This window comes from Poromitra crassiceps, assembly GCF_964638095.1.
Source record: "Poromitra crassiceps genome assembly, chromosome: 11".
Taxonomy (NCBI): Eukaryota; Metazoa; Chordata; class Actinopteri; order Beryciformes; family Melamphaidae; genus Poromitra; species Poromitra crassiceps.
This window is the reverse complement of record NC_139643.1, coordinates 23,437,385-23,453,656: the sequence shown is the minus strand read 5'-3', so window position 1 is coordinate 23,453,656 and position 16,272 is coordinate 23,437,385. Positions and strand designations below refer to the sequence as shown.

At 42.2% G+C, this 16,272-nt stretch overlaps 1 protein-coding gene across 1 annotated transcript in view; it reads right to left on the bottom strand.

Annotated features, from left to right (window-relative positions):
- LOC310784777 (sodium bicarbonate cotransporter 3-like) overlaps positions 1-16,272 on the bottom strand; it is a 79,594-nt gene that overhangs the window by 30,897 nt on the left and 32,425 nt on the right. The window contains exons 3-5 of the mRNA XM_083645823.1: positions 10,963-11,112; positions 932-1,070; positions 107-267 (exon numbers count right to left, since the gene is read on the bottom strand). Coding sequence (XP_083501949.1) covers positions 107-267; positions 932-1,070; positions 10,963-11,112 — 450 coding nt within the window. The remainder of the gene's footprint in view (positions 1-106; positions 268-931; positions 1,071-10,962; positions 11,113-16,272) is intronic.

Genomic DNA, 16,272 nt, shown 5'->3' with positions numbered 1-16,272 from the left:
ACAAAAATGCCAAATATGATTTAAAAACAGGGTCACAGGAGGATAAAACAGACAAAAACAAGGAGGATATAAGTACTGTCAATACAAGTGATTTAAATAAATTTACCAGCGATTTCCTCGATACTGTTGGCCCTCATGTCCAGCATGACGGTGCCGTTTTGTATGCAACTACGCAGCTCGAATAAGCTGTGTAGTGACAGCGTGGCGACGTAAGGCTTACTCCACCTCTCCCCGCCATCTTCCACATCCTCCTCAAACTTCAGCCATCTGGACAACACACACACACACACTTTTACTTCGACCCACTCATTATAATTACATTATAATGACTCCCACAATTCTCTCTAAATAATCAAAAAGTACTTCAAACACAGAATTGTGGTGAGTTGTCAAACTATTGAATCATGTAAACGGCTGAAACCTTTTTCATAGAATTGGTAATACTTGCACTATTGTGCGCATACAAGTGTCCACTAAGACTAATGGCTGGGATTAATAGTTTGTATCAGAATACCTAGATGATAATCTGGATTATCAGTTTAACCATAATCAATCAATAATCAATACCTAGATGATAATCTGGATTATCAGTTTAACCATAATCAAACAATAATCAATACCTAGATGATAATCAGGATTATCAGTTTAACCATAATCAAACAATAATCAATACCTAGATGATAATCTGGATTATCAGTTTAACCATAATCAAACAATAATCAATACCTAGATGATAATCTGGATTATCAGTTTAACCATAATCAAACTATAATCAATACCTAGATGATAATCTGGATTATCGGGTTAACCATAATCAAGCAGTTCTTGAGCCACACTGAAAAAGAGCTCAACTTTGCATCAAAAGCCAAAATGAGCTGTGGAGTCGTGGACTGCTTTACATGCACAAAGTGTCCTGGTGCCGCTTTCTGACCTGGCGGTCTCCTTCCACTCGGTGGCACTGCCGTCTCTGAAGGAGAGCTCGTCCATCTCGGTGAAGAGGTCGTGGGGGACGTGCTCCAGGTCGTCGTCCTCCGTACCCAGGATGAACTGGACCCGCTGGGATGGTGTGTCTGGACAAAGGTCAAAGGTCACTTTTACAGGGGGGAGCAAAGGTAATAACAATAGAATTCTCAGGGGGGGAATCTGTGCCATTTGGTGGACGCTCTCTATGCCTTCAGTTATAAAGGTAAGGGAACCTGTCCGCTCACAGAAGCACAGATGTAAGAGTGCAATACAAGTAGATGAGACTAGGAAGCAATTTAATACCATAGGATCATTTTCTGAGTGAGTGAGTGAGTGAGTGAGTGAGTGAGTGAGTGAGTGAGTGAGTGAGTGAGTGCGTGGTGGCATGGTCAAATTGCATTGATGCGTTCTGTAGCTGGGGAGAATGAGTTTGGGGTTTAGGGTTCAGTAAGACCAATCCATCACTGTAATGACTTTTCATTTTGTTACACATCAACAGACTTGAAACTGAAGGATCTTTTGAGGTAAGTGTGCAAGAAGAGAGAATAATGAGAACTTGGACCGCTTCCCATCCATCTCCTTTTCATGTCTTATTTAATCATCCATCTACTTTTCATGTCTTATTTAATCATCTATCTACTTTTCATGTCTTATTTAATCATCCATCTTATTTTCGTGTCTTATTTTATCATCTATCTACTTTTCATGTCTTATTTAATCATCAATCTACTTTTCATGTCTTATTTAATCATCAATCTACTTTTCATGTCTTATTTTATCATCTATCTACTTTTCATGTCTTATTTAATCATCAATCTACTTTTCATGTCTTATTTAATCATCAATCTACTTTTCATGTCTTATTTAATCATCGATCTACTGTTGGTGTCTTGTTTAATCAGGGGAGAGATATGATCAGGACATCTAGAGACAGACACAGAGAAAAGAGGGAAAGGGAACACCACAGGGAGGCAGAAATGGACCGATTGTGAATGAAAGAGGAAAACACTATCAGAGAGGATCATTATTCTTCAGGCTGTTCATCCTACTCCTATTCATTCAATAGTAACTGCTGATATAACAGCATTGCCCATACATTCCCATACAGCAGACATAAATATAATAAATAGGTATATTTCATGTTAGTTCATGAGATGAGACTGAGACTGAGGAAATGTGCACGAGTGTAATTAACACATTCACTGCCAGACGTTTTTTTTTTACTGTAGGTAGGTTCTGCCAGAGGTTTTTTTTGAGGATTCTGGCTCATCTTTCAAGACCCGAGGATTCTTTTCTGCTAAGACTTTGTGAACACACAATATCTCAAAAGAACTAATAGAATGTGTGCTTTCTCTGTCTAAAATAGTTAGTTTGTAGAGTTAGTAGTTTGTAAGCATTAGCAGTTGAATACAGCATAGTTTCAGCGTCAGAAAAATTATTCAGAGATAAACGGCTTTTTGTGAAATTCGATAGAACAGTCACTTTAACCATTCATTTTTGGCATCATGAGACGTCAGACATCTAAACAATAGTTTTGAACAGTAATTTCCTCCATAACAGCAGGAAACCCCCCTCTGCTTCCAACTCCTCCCTCCGTGTGTGTTCTCCTCCTGCCTCCCTGGCTCTAAAGCGGGCGTGTCACAACGAAGTTGCTGCTGCTGCTGTGCCTGTTTGCGTGGCCGCTCTTTGAGGAAGTCTGGGTGGACTCGCTCGTTTCGTGGAGTTTTGGTTGAGAGCTTTGATGAAGCTTTTGCGATTCTGGTCATATTTATGCTGCGTGTTTCAAAGTGTGCATCCAATCTATTCTTGGAACCCCCCACCGTTGCCACCGCTGTGCATCAGCGCGAAAGTGAAAGCGTTTTTGCCATCAATTTTACAGTATGAGAACGGCTTCCTCGCGCTTTTCCCTCCAGTTTTGGGTCGCCTCTTTCTACTGTGGAGAGACATGTCGCCACTCAGTGGGTCGGTAAAATAGATTATACACATTCAATACCTCCAATTCTGGTGTAGGAGACGTAAAAGGGTTAGATCAACGTCCCACCGTCATTTTTTTTTTTTTTTTTTTTAAGCCGAGATAACTCGTCTTTGGCAGTGAACGGTTGGATTCTGTAAGCCGAGATAACTCGTCAATGGCAGTGAACGTGTTAAAAGGCAATCAAACTCCTAACCTGGACAGTGTGAGTGACATGTTTTACCTACTGTATATTAGGCATCTGATACGAGCAGCTTGCTAAAAGACTTCACACTAACTCCATCATTTATTGGTAAAAAAACAAATTGTATTATGGCAAATTTGAATATCATCATCCATCTTCCCCACATTCCACATTAATAATCCTCCGAACATCACGAGTGAAAAAAAGATGGAAGGTTGAAAAAGGATGACAAGGAGGCTAATAGCATGTGGGTTTTAACAACAGTCTCCTGATTCACACCCTCCTCAGCAGCTGCAGTGGATGCGTGTGTATCTCTGCTCTTTGATGTCATCATTTTGGGCTGTGGCACTGAGTCCAACTGTGTAGATCAGGGGTGCACAATACGTTTCGCAAAGGCCATGCCGAGTCGATCGCAGTCTGAGGTTACCATGACAACTAACGGCGTTTTGCATCCTGGGGGGCCGTAAACCGTGGGAAACGATGCTATGACATCAGGCGATGATGACGTTTGACGTTGCATGTTTACACTCCTCCTGTCCTGTCACTACACTTCGACACGTTTAAAAAGATTGAGTATATTTGGAAGAAAAGTAGTTTCATGACACGAGGTCACATATCACGCTGTTGAATCACACAACAGAGCCTAGAGGAGACGAGCACCGGACTAGAGAATCTCTCAGCCCAGAGAGACGCCTGCAGCTGGGAGGAGGCTGCCCTGTGATGAGTGTCAGGGAGACAGACAGAGAAAACTCTGCCTCGCGCTGCAACAAACTTCACGGTGCTTTGCTGAAACCTGACTGTTTTCTGACAATTATGTCGATGTTGCCAACTCTGAATACAGAATAACAACAAACAGCGACGGACCGTATTAACTTGCTCTGTAGTGTTAGTATCCAACAGCACTGTTCAACACACGGTAGCATCCACGTAAGAGATTACTTGTTTCATAATCCTTGAAATGGGTGCGATTTATTCAGCCTCGATGAGGAAGACGTTTTGTAAATGAAAATACGCATCAGTAAAGAGATCTAATGCTGCTTTGCTGTGTCCCTGCAGCATACCTTTTTTCGTTTCTTTTTTTAAGTCGAGCCAGTGACGTGCGCAGCGCAATGCATCGTGGGTGTTGTAGTAGGGAAAACTACAGATGTTTTCTCTGTTCATTGGGATCCAATTAAAATAAAACAAAGGCAACTTTGGCACAGGACCACATGTGTCATGTAGCAAACAGGCGACCTTCATTGAGGAAACTACATCTTTCAACCCAAGTTTGGCACTGATGACATCATCACCGTTTCAACAGCCCAAGTTTGGCACTGACGACATCATCACTGAAGACATCATCACAGTAATCCATTCCTGACCGAATGAATGACTCACCCCAAAATGCCTTCTCGCACCTTCAAAACGAATTACCGGTACATATTTCTAATACATAGTTTGATAAATCATCATATTCACAATGACGAAATAGGCCTTCTCAGGAATTTAACTCATTTCTGCCAAAAAGTAATCATAACTTTTCACATCTTTTCATGTCACGTCTTTACTTTTACACCAAATTATGGAGTATCGATAAGTAGTACTGGTATCGGTATCAATACCAGTTGGGTTGGTACATCATGCTGAGCTGGTGGAAACAGTCACTGAAGAACTAAACCTAGGAAATGAAAATAAATAAACTGACAGTCCTTCAAGTCAATTTTGGTGGAGCACGAAGTCCTTCATGACTTGTGTTAGTGGTAGGGAGTGGACTTGGTTCAGGCGATGCATGCCCAGCACTTGGCGGATCTGGATCCGGCACACGTGGGCCAGACCGCGAGGACATTTCTCGGCCTCCAGAACGACCCCGAGAGCCTCGGGATCTGCCCCCAGTTCCCAGGTCACCAGAGCCGGGTCGGCACCGTGGTCCAGCAGCAGGTGGACGAAGGCCGCGTCGCACCCGAGTCTCAGCACCACACCCAGCAGGCAAGATCCCACGTCACGGGTCAGAATGCTGGCCTGGAGCAGCAGGCGGAAGCAGTCAAGGTGGTGGTAGGATACGCTGATGTAGAGAGGAGACTTCGGGACAGGAGGGAACCTGAAGAAGGTGTTTATGTATGGGTAGCCTCTTCTGTTGGGGTCGGCCCCGGCTTCCAGGAGGATCCGGACGCAGTCCAGGTGACCGTTGTACACGGCCCAGTAGAGAGGCATGCAACGTCCATCAGGTAGGTCTACCTGGGCTCCCTGGGTGATCAGGTAGGCCACACAGGCAGCGTGACCCTGGCCAGCTGCATACACCAGAGGGGTGGAGGTGTAGTAGTAGCACACACTCATCTCATTGATCTGCCTTCTGAAGCACTCCTCCTGCAGCAGAGTCCTCAGTTTGTCCAGGTCTCCTGCCCAGGCGGCATCGTGTAACCGAGTGTCAATCATGCCGTGCTTGAGCCGTCATTCCTTTAGGCCTCAAATTGAAAGGCTTTATGAAGGGACAAATTGTTCAAGTGACATCACTGATGACATCACTCACTGATGACATCACAATTGCTCGAGTGGATCAGAATCAGAATCACTTTTATTGCCACAATATGCAAGATTATGAGGAATTTATCTTAGTTTCAGTATGCAGCATGTCAATATTCAGAGATATAGATAGGAAAAATGGCTAAAAAGACATGTCAATATTCAGAGATATACTGTAGATAGGAAAAATGGCTAAAAAGACAATCACAATGTTGCAAGTGCAATCAAATCAAATATATATATTAGTGCTGCACGATTTGGGGGAAAGGTGCGATTAGCGATTAGGGTGGACAATATTGCGATTTGCGATTGTGATATAATAAACAAATGGTATCTAGGGATGTGCCGGCCCGGCATGAGTTTTTGACGGTATGATAACCTTGGACAAAAATACCACGGTTTCACATATCACAGACTAAAATACATGAAATATATTACAATTGAAAATATATTAAAACTAAATAAATAAAACAATTTGAAATAAAATTATCTTAAAAAAAATAAAACAACAGATGGCCTTAAACGCCACACTCACGTGACACTTCTTGAGAGAGAGGCGAGGTAACGTGCATCTGCAGACTTTATCGAGGGACCATGAAGGAATCATGTGACAGGCTAGCTAGCTAGCCTGGAGGTGATGCTGCAGGCAGCTGCAACAGTGTTTTCTCTGCTATCAACCTTGTAATCTCGCTATATTCTTCATCACAGCGGGTCATTACCCACTGTGTACTTAATCGCGCACTAGTTCTGCATAAGCACCTGCAGCTCTCTCCTTACTTTACTGACTTTCTCACTAATCACACGGCTGTTTACATGTGTTTCTGAACGGCGAGCTAGTTATTAGCATAGCTAGCTGTTAGCGATCATGGATGTTCTCTTTCTCCCTCTTGGTAAGATGTTAGATGTTTGTGAACCTTGCTGCGCATAACATTACTTATTTGCGGGGAGTGCATGTGAGAAGTCTCCCGCTAGTGTTGATGCCCAGTGTGATGGCAGAGAAACGTGTTTGCTGCGTCGCGTGTAACGTTGGTTTAGAGGAGGCTCGCTCACACACACTCAAAAAGACGTGAAAAAAAAAATCGCACACTTTTGCGGTTATGTAATCGCACGTGCTGACATCACGATTGCGATTAGATTAATCGTGCAGCACTAATATATATACATACAATATGTACATGAGTGGATGAGTGTTCCGTGGATATTAAATATGAATTTACGTTGAATTTACAGTCTGAGTTAAACGTGAGTTACGTAAAGTTAAACGAGTTAAATGTAGTTAACAAGAGTAATCTAATGGTGTAAATAAAGCTCTGTTAGGCTCTGTTTGAAGTATTTGTACTTAGTTACTTCCCACCTCTGATTGGCCCCATCTGAAAAAGGGACATTCATTAATCTATGACTTTTATGGACCTCTATTGTTGATCAGGAAATTGCAATAATATCAACAGGTCTGTAGCACAGCTTGGCCTGTAGCTGACATAAATAAATTACATTTTTACAAATAAGCTATATTTTCACCATAAAGAAGGGCCCGCTAATTAGAACAGAGATCCCAACAGAACGGTCGATTGAAAAGGTAACATCATGCAAGATACTGTCATCATTTCAAATCCCCACAGATATTAGTATCATTTTGTAGATATTGGTAGCATTTTTTGCTATGGGACAGTAAAAATCTTCCTTCATCAAATCATCTCATTATCACCAATAATTACTAATAATCATGAACACGATATTTAGCTAAAATATAGTCATTGGGATTGTCACTTCAGGCTTTCTCACATACCGGTAGGCCAAATTCTAAGATCATTCGTTTATGAGCTCTGTCTCAAAGTGCAAATATTCACACAGAGAGAATGCACGCACACAGTGAATAAAATGCCAAAGCCTTCAATCAGTGTCTCCATGCATTGTTAAGAGTTTGAACAAAGTTTGAATCCAAATACATTTATAAAGAACAGAACAGAGAGGTCCACAGAGACTTAGCTGGGTAACTTAGCCATTACAAGCAGAGCCGGCCCTCCCTATAAGAAAACTAAAACAGCTGCTTAGGGCCCCGCAGGCGCCAGGGGGCCCCTGTGGGAAGAAGATGGCAGGGCGCAGTCCGTCTTTGACAAGCTCTCGCATGCTCCGTTTTTAAGCTCGAGCAGAACTTCTGGTATTAGCGGAAAACTAGACATCCAGACGAATAGGACCAACCCTGTTATGCTAGCTCACTGGGAAGTGGGTATAAAATAGCTCCAAAGTCGGTGAAAGTTTGTTTTTTTACAAAAGGTAAATGGGCATGAGTATTTTTTCAAACGGGTTCCTAGACCTCGCTCTCACATCAAGATATCAAGCCGGACTTTAATACACCAACCCTTCCTTACAAATGAATAATTGGCCTCTTATCAGAAATGCCAATCACTTTGTCCCCTGTTGCGCCATGTAGCTTACCCAAAGAGGAATGGAGGATGGATGTAATAAATATAGTGTATGTAAGAAACCCCTCGTGTTTTAGTGCTGCTCCACTACTTTTGTATGAATGCCCTATTATGGCTGCAAGCAGTTTAGCAGTGTCTGACTTTTAAGACATATATTCATCGCAGTAGGCGTGCACTTACCGGGGCCATTCACAAAGTGCTTTGCACAGTAATAATAACGTGGTAAAAGCGATACAAAATGTAAAAGGATTAAAGTGGAGTCATTAGAACCGCAGGAGTCTAGCTTCACAGCCATGTTTACCTCTGACATAATCAGCTACATAGGGTTTAACCCTTGTACCCTGCTAACCCGCTAACCCTTAAACGTCTGCTGGTCCATGTACATGCACCTTGATATTAATTTTTATTTTTGATAGTCTTAATTAATTATTTTTTTATTTTTTATTGATTCTTATCCATTGGTAACTTCATCTCTCATACCTCATATCAACATTTCATGCTCACTGAATTTTAACCCCTCAAATGCCAGTTTACTGTATTTTCTGTACAATAAAATTTTCAGTAGAAAACACAAAATATTATTTTTTTCCCTTCCCATGAATGCCACCTGGTGGCGCTGTGGTGGGATTATCATAGCTATGGATTGATGACATTTTTGGCGGAGGAATTACTTTATCCCAGCTTCCATCTTTTGAGAATTGCAAATTTGCATTTTTTTAACTTTCATGGATCTTGATATTAGTACTTGTTTTTTATATTTATAAGTAAGTATTTTCTTATTTTTTATCGATCCATATCCGTTCCTGATTCCATTCCTCCCACCTCATATGCGTAGTTGAACATCCTGCTCAAAACACACGCTTGAGCGACACCATTTAGGCCATGAGTGAGGGAGCACAGAACTGGCCTCCATGGATGACGCTCTGACCGCCTCCGCCGCCCAAGGCGCTCCTTCGTGGGCATCGGATGTTACTGTGGCCCGCTGCGCCTCGCAGCTTTTGCCTGTCTCAACGCGGAAGTCATTGAAACCTCTTAGAACGGCAATGATCGCGACAAGATTACACATCTAGAGTCACTTTTTGATGCCGATTCCGAAAATGCTCGTCATGAGTCTCTACAACGAACGGGCGCGGAGATACGATGTAGTTTCAACTAAGGTAAGTTTTACAAAAAAAAACATGAAACTGCCCATTTTCGACTTCGAGCTAGTTTTCACAAGAAACGCAAATGAGCTTCATCCTATGGAATCAAATAAGGGCCAAGCTTCAAATAATTAGTTTGCACCGGAAAATCCGCGTTCGCAGGTCATATGACCATTTTTCCATGATTGATAACTGCAGGGTACTTTTCATGTAAATCTCCATGTAATTGGTTGCTGTGCTGTGCTGTGTGATGTGCTGGGGAAATAGCGGGGGGGGCAAACACAATAGAAACTACAAATTTGATGTCTTGAGTCGAACTGAGAGGTGTAAGATCAGAAAAATAATTATTTTTGGGGAAAGTGGCTGGGAGTCGATTTTTTTTTTTTTTTTTTTTGCAAAATTAACATTGAAGTCAATGGGAAAACTATGCAATGGAATTGAAGCCTTGTAACTCAACCAAATGTTCAATCAACCCGAAGGTTAGATATTAAGGTCAAATTTCAAGGTATTTGGTACAGGATGCCCGCTGAAAAAAATTAAATACATTAATTTTGTAAGAATTTCCTGGAGGTCTCAAAAAGGCGGTTTTAATGGGAGTCAATGGGCGTGCCGGTGGACCCCAGCAGACGTTTAAGGAGTATTTGAGTTTCTGGGTGCCAGGACGATGTTTTTCTATTTTTTTCAACGTGAATTACCATAATAAACCATAAAAACAACCTGTGCTTAATCTTACACTTTTCGCTCCAGGATTTTCCAAATTACACTTACGCGATTATTGCTTCGCACCAGCTGGGTGGACCAGCAGGGTACAATGAGCTGCAGGGTCCTAAAGACAGCCATGTGCATTCAGTGAAAAGATGTTATTCTCGCCTTTTTTTCTTTCCCTATTTCTGCACACTGTGGTACCTAAACACTCATGGAGTTGTAGAAATTCAGTATGGCAACAAAGCTGAGACTCTTGTGACTCCAAAGAGCACAATTGCATTAATGTGTGATGAAACATGGCCTCATACCATTGGAATGTGATGACAGCATTTTTTTTTTTTTTTTTTTTTTTTACTTGGCCGCCAGGGGGAACCAAACCCGCTGTATGGTTATATAACATTATTTACCCCTGGATTTACATTCATTTACATTTAGCATTATTTTCGGATTAAAATAAATAAATAAAAATTACTTTCTCAGGAGCAATACTGAAGTGAGGTTTGGAGCCGCCTAGTGGATAAACACAGTTAATGCCATTTTTTTAAATATTCAACACTAAGCATTCAGACAAAAACAAAGTAGAAGTAAAAATGACAAATGCAGTCAGTCAGCTTTACTTTGAGTGTTTCACTGAGTGTATTTAATTAGCAGTAAAATAACTGCAGCTCATCATGTTGATAGAGGTACAAATAACATGCATAAGGGTTATAATTGCATATGGCTGGTTCTATGAATACTTCAGTCTCTGTCCACTGCGAGGCAGGCCCCCCAAACGTATCCTGCTTAGGGCCCTCAGATGTACAGGGCCGGCCCTGAATACAAGGGTTCCTGTTTATTGCCTTGAGGCAACACGTCTGTGAGTGCATGAATAAACATGGCCGACGCTGTCAACAGTTGATATGACTCAGGAACTGTGTAGTGGAAAATGACAGTTAGAGAGTGGACTTGAGAGAGGGAGGAAGAGAGAAAAGAGTGTGGGGGGTTGGGTTTGTGAGTTACAAATAGTTTCCAACCATAAGGGGGCGACTCTCTGCAAATCCTCCCTCCCCTCCTCAGAGTCTTTCTCCCTCTTACCATAAGGGGGCGACTCTCTGCCATCCTCCTTCCCCTCCTCGGAGTCTCTCTCCCTCTTCTTGCGGTGGTGTTTATGTCCTCTGTGGCGATGCTTGCGTTTGCTCTCCCTTCCAAGAGGAACATGGACGCCTACATACACTGCTCTGTGGCCTGGGGGGGGGAAACGAGAAAACATTGGAATTAAGATTCAGAAATGTGATGTGCACCTTAAGAAACTCTCGTGGATCGTGGACCTAAATCAAAAGGAAACAGGGGGAAGAGGAGGAGAGAAGGAGAGAGAGAAACAGCCGAGAGTCAAAGTAGAGTTTTACAACCTAGTGAGGTACAACTACTAGCTACTTCACATTGGAATGAGTTCAGCAACACCAAAGCTTTCCTCAAGACAAACATAAGTTTTTGTTAAATTAATTAAAGAATGTAGTTGAAACTAAAATGATCATATCTGCAATTCCCCACTGAAAAAACACCACCGGTAAAGATGTTAACAGAAATTGTACAAAGCGCGAGTAATGTTCAGTGTTTATGCCGTCACTCCCGACAGCTGCCTGCCAGAAACAACAGTCTGGATGCAAATGCAAACCAAACATCTCATCTGGGTTTGTGACAGGACGAAGTGCAACGAACAATTATCTTTCTTTTGCATATTATAATGTCCATCTCTCCTACATTTGAAAAGTCTTTCCAGCACCACGGACACGGAAAAGGAAGTGACTGACGTGCTCCACTGTTTATAGTCTGAATAGCAATTTGCGCCGTGACTTTGGCGATACTACTAGTACGGTAGTCACAACAACTCCACCTCCAGTAATTTTCCACTGTTGTTGTGAGACGAGTTGACGTCTTCTATGCAGAGTGTTTTTGCGTTGACGTTATTAGAAAGGGACACGGAAAAGGAAGTGACGCCACGGTGGCAGGAGAGGCGCTCTGTACAGGAAGCCGGGGGGGAAAAAGTGTAGGGCCGTCCCAGAGTCTACTTTTCAAATCAAAATAGACTCTGTAGACTCTGGGTTCCCACATTCCCTAGTGATTGACGGTGTCACCTAGGCATGGGTCGATTTCCGTTTTTACTGGTTCGGTTCGGTGTACGAGCCCAAACCGGTTTGATCACATGCGAACCGAAAAAACCGAAGATTATTATTATTATTATTTTATAAAAAAAATTGTGCCGATCCACTCTGATTGCACTATTTTTCCTATTAGCCTCTTCTCAAGTTGCACTAGTAGGCAAAAGTCTTATTTTGTTTATTATGTTGATGTTTGAAGAAAAGTTCAGCTGAATAGTTATGAGAAATGTGTGTGTTGTTACAGTTAAATGGTTCTGTTTATTTTTATTCAGTGTTAGTGCTGGTTGGCATACCAGCTTAGAGGTGCATTATCGCCACCAACTGCAGTCGCATTACAGTCATTTATGGACTACACAAAAAAAAAAAAAAAAACGATATACCGGTTTGATACGTTTTTTGGGGAATATCGAACCGGTTTCAACATTTTCAAACCGACCCATGCCTAGTGTCACCTAGCAAGCAGTGCTGTGGCGAAAAACAAAATATCCATTTGTTTTTCAATGGTGCCCGACAGCCAATCTTTGTAACCTTCTTTGAAGCCATGTAAGTGTCAAGTGTCATAATGCTGAGCCATGTTTTTGAAAAAATATAACCATTAGATTACATTTCAAAATCAGGGTAACCCTGTACTGTACATTCAAGTGAAAATGCATACCCGTTCATTAAATGGACAATGCAAGCCTACAAGAGCAGCAGTAACACACGTCCCCAGTAATGGACAGGCACTGGACTGGATAGCTTAGCTAAAGTATGAGACATAAGACAGAGACACTCCCTCCATTCCCTGTGTGTGTACACTGGCTAACCTACTTAAAAGGAAAGGAGAGAAGAAGAACATTTAACTTCTTCACCCATCCAGTGCCCCGACGTTTTCCCCCCGCTCCCCTTCATCATCATGGTTGCTGCCGCACAGGCCCACTTCTCCGCCCTACTTTCTCTGCCAACAGTCATTTCTCACAGATGAGTCATTTCTCGTCGGATTTGAGAGGGACCCCGGGAGGAATGAAAACAAGACGCACCACACACACACACACACACACACACACACACACACACACACAACTGGGGAGGGGATGAGAGACCCACACACACACACACACACACACAAAACTGGGGAGGGGATGAGAGACCCACACACACACACACACACACATGAGCTGAGCAGACGGAGAGAAGGAGAGGTGGAAAGAGGGAGAGAGAGAAAGAGAGATGGAACGAGATGAAAGGGGAGGAAGAGAGGAGGGAGAGGAGGACAGCCAAGCTGGACCAAAAAAAAAGAGAGATAGGAGAGAATGGGCTAAATGGAGATATGACGTGGTGGGAGGAATGAGTCCCACATAGAGACAGAGCAGCAGGGGGGGACAGAAGGAGAAGCAGCGAAGCCCACCTGAGGGAGAATGTGGTTGTTGGAGATGTCTCTGCTGCGTCCTCCAGCCATAAACAACACTGACACGTCTTTAAAAGCCCTCCTCTCTCCACACACGCCCGGGGGAGACACGCACGCATGGAAGCCATTACAATTAAACAACTCATTGATTCATCACTGGGTGAGGTTAGAGTACCGGTGGTGTGCAAGAGAAATACTGGCCAGCTAATCTAGCATTTAGCCCGCATGCAGTCAGTGTCGAGTTGCCAGGGCAAAAACAAAAACACAAAAATACAATTTCTGTGGTTTAGCATTATAGATTAAAAACAGGCAACAGAGTTATTTCCCATCTTGTTATGCTTAATGGAGAACAAAACGTCATCATTCAAAGGTTCTATTTTTCCGGTCAACACAACAAAGGAACAGTCAATTATGCAAATGTTTGACATCTGTTTAGAGAAGTCAGTTAGTCAGTTATAACCGATTAACAGTCAGTGAAACTGGAGGGAGAAAAAAATCCCATTCCTAGTCGTAGCCTACACACACGGAGCATCTCAAAGCTCTGCTACACAGCCTTTCATCGAAGTGTTAAAATAGAACATTCAAATAAATGTTGATATTGGTCTAGTTTGATCCTATCCTTCCTTGGCTTTGACTTACAGTTATCAGGGAAGCACATTTCTGATGGGTTATAGATATTGGTAGATAGGGGTGGGAATCTCCAGATGCATTGCCCCATAATACGATATTATCATGTAGGGCTGCTCGATAAATCAATTTTGAATCGTAATCGAATCAATTAGTTAAAAACGATGTTAAAAAAATGAAAATCGTAAAATCGATTTACACTTTTAACTAGGGTAATTACATTATGGCGGGGCGGCTCTCTCTCATGTACGTGTGCTGCTACTCATCCCTTCTCCCCGCTGTAAAGTCTCTCTGGAGGCTGTGACTACTGCTGGCTACTAGACAGCAGCAATGAACTTATTTCAACCCCTCCAAAAAGCACAGAGTGTGAGCACTGAGCAGCGTGTTGCACTGTGGGCTGTGCAAGATAACGATTACCACAACACACACACGCGCACAAACAAAGACGTTATCACCGGACGCTGAAATGTTGCCTTTACACTTCACATAACAACAAAACAACACGTGAGGCCACCGAGTAACGTTACCAGGACTCACCTCCAAAAGAGCACCGAGTGCTCAATCAAATCCACCAGTGTCAAGTGACTGCAGGTTAACAAGCAACAGGAAGTTAGACATAGCAAGTTAGGCTAAAACAGGAAGTTTGCTTGTTCTGCCTTCAGAGTAAAAGCGTAATTTGTCACTTATGAAAAAAAGAGAGAAAAAAATAGCTCTGCAGGGCAACAAATGTTTAGAGAAGTATAATAGTATAAAAAATCCAAATCCAAATCGAAAATCGAGTTTTGAGAGAAAAAATCGTCAATTAAATTTTTAGGCAAAATCGAACAGCCCTATTATCATGATACTTAAGTCACGATAGTATTGCAATATGCTGGTATCGCGATATACATGTATTGAGTATTGCAATATGTTACCTTTTTTCCACTGCAAATGATGTCCCCAAGGGAAAACTTTGTCAACATCTGTTTTATCTAAGATAAAGTTTCCACTAGTCTGTTCATCTCACTTGATTCATTTTTATTGCAGCAAAATTGTCAAGTAGACAATAGACCCTTCTCACGGGGGCCATTTTGTGTGGAAAAGGCAGGGTAAACACAGGAGCAAGCAAAACACTAATGAGGGTTTCCAACTTCCATGATTGGAATTTGGAAACCCTCATTAGCGTGTTGCTTGCTCCTGTGTTTATTCTGCCTTTTCGACACAAAATGGCCCCCGTGAAAAGGGCCTATTAACACCGTCATAAAAACCTCTCATAAATGTTGCATGCACCTGATCATTTATATAATAAAATATTGCGATACTTGGCATTCGTATATACACGATATATTGTCACACAAAATATCATGAGACTATGCTGTATCGATCAGCCCCCCCCCTCCTCCACCACCCCCTCTAATGTTAGATGTAGCAGTGTTTTAATTGTCTTAGCCAGTTATCACATAACACACTGCATGCCTCTGGGTGGCTGTGATTATGTACTTATGTGGTGCCTGATTAGGCTTTGTATTGTCCCTAGAAGCAAGCAGCTAATCAGTGTTATGTCCTTATTCACTAATGACAGTCAGATGAGGGAGGGTGGGGGGTGGGGGGTAGGGGGGTAGGGAGGTCAGGGTGGGGGGTAAGGGGTAGGGGGGGGGGGTTGCAGTCCGAGGGCCTCATTTAGAAACTGTTCTTTGATGTAGGATTTGATGCCGCCATCATCGTTGTCTCCAATAATATGATTTGGGGGGGAAACAAAAGGAAAGAAAAAGGTTAAGTGTCCAAGTAACATATTTGGAATTCCATGGCCTTTATGTGTGTGCCAAATATTTAGACAATCAAATGAGAAAGAGAATGCTAAATTTAGCATGCTGTCCTTCTCCGTGACTAACAACTCACACGACAGCATTTGTCTGGTCTTAATGGGGTAAATCCCAAGTCACTGGTAATTACGTTACTAATATTCACTTTAGTGACAAATTACTTTCAATTTCGGTAATGATATTACATGTGATGAAAAGTAATATAGTCTAACAAATGACTGGGATCAGTAAACAGTAATGTAAGGTAAGGTGTAAACTAAAGTACTGTATGTAAATAAAGTAATAATTACAATATGCGATGACTCTTTGACTCGGATCTGTGTGCAGAAAAACAAGCAGGTGCTCTTTCATGAAGGTTCACTTGACAAAAAGCTTTGAGAGCTGTGAAGTCAACAGTCTTGCTCGAAGCCCTTTACTCCTGAAAACCATC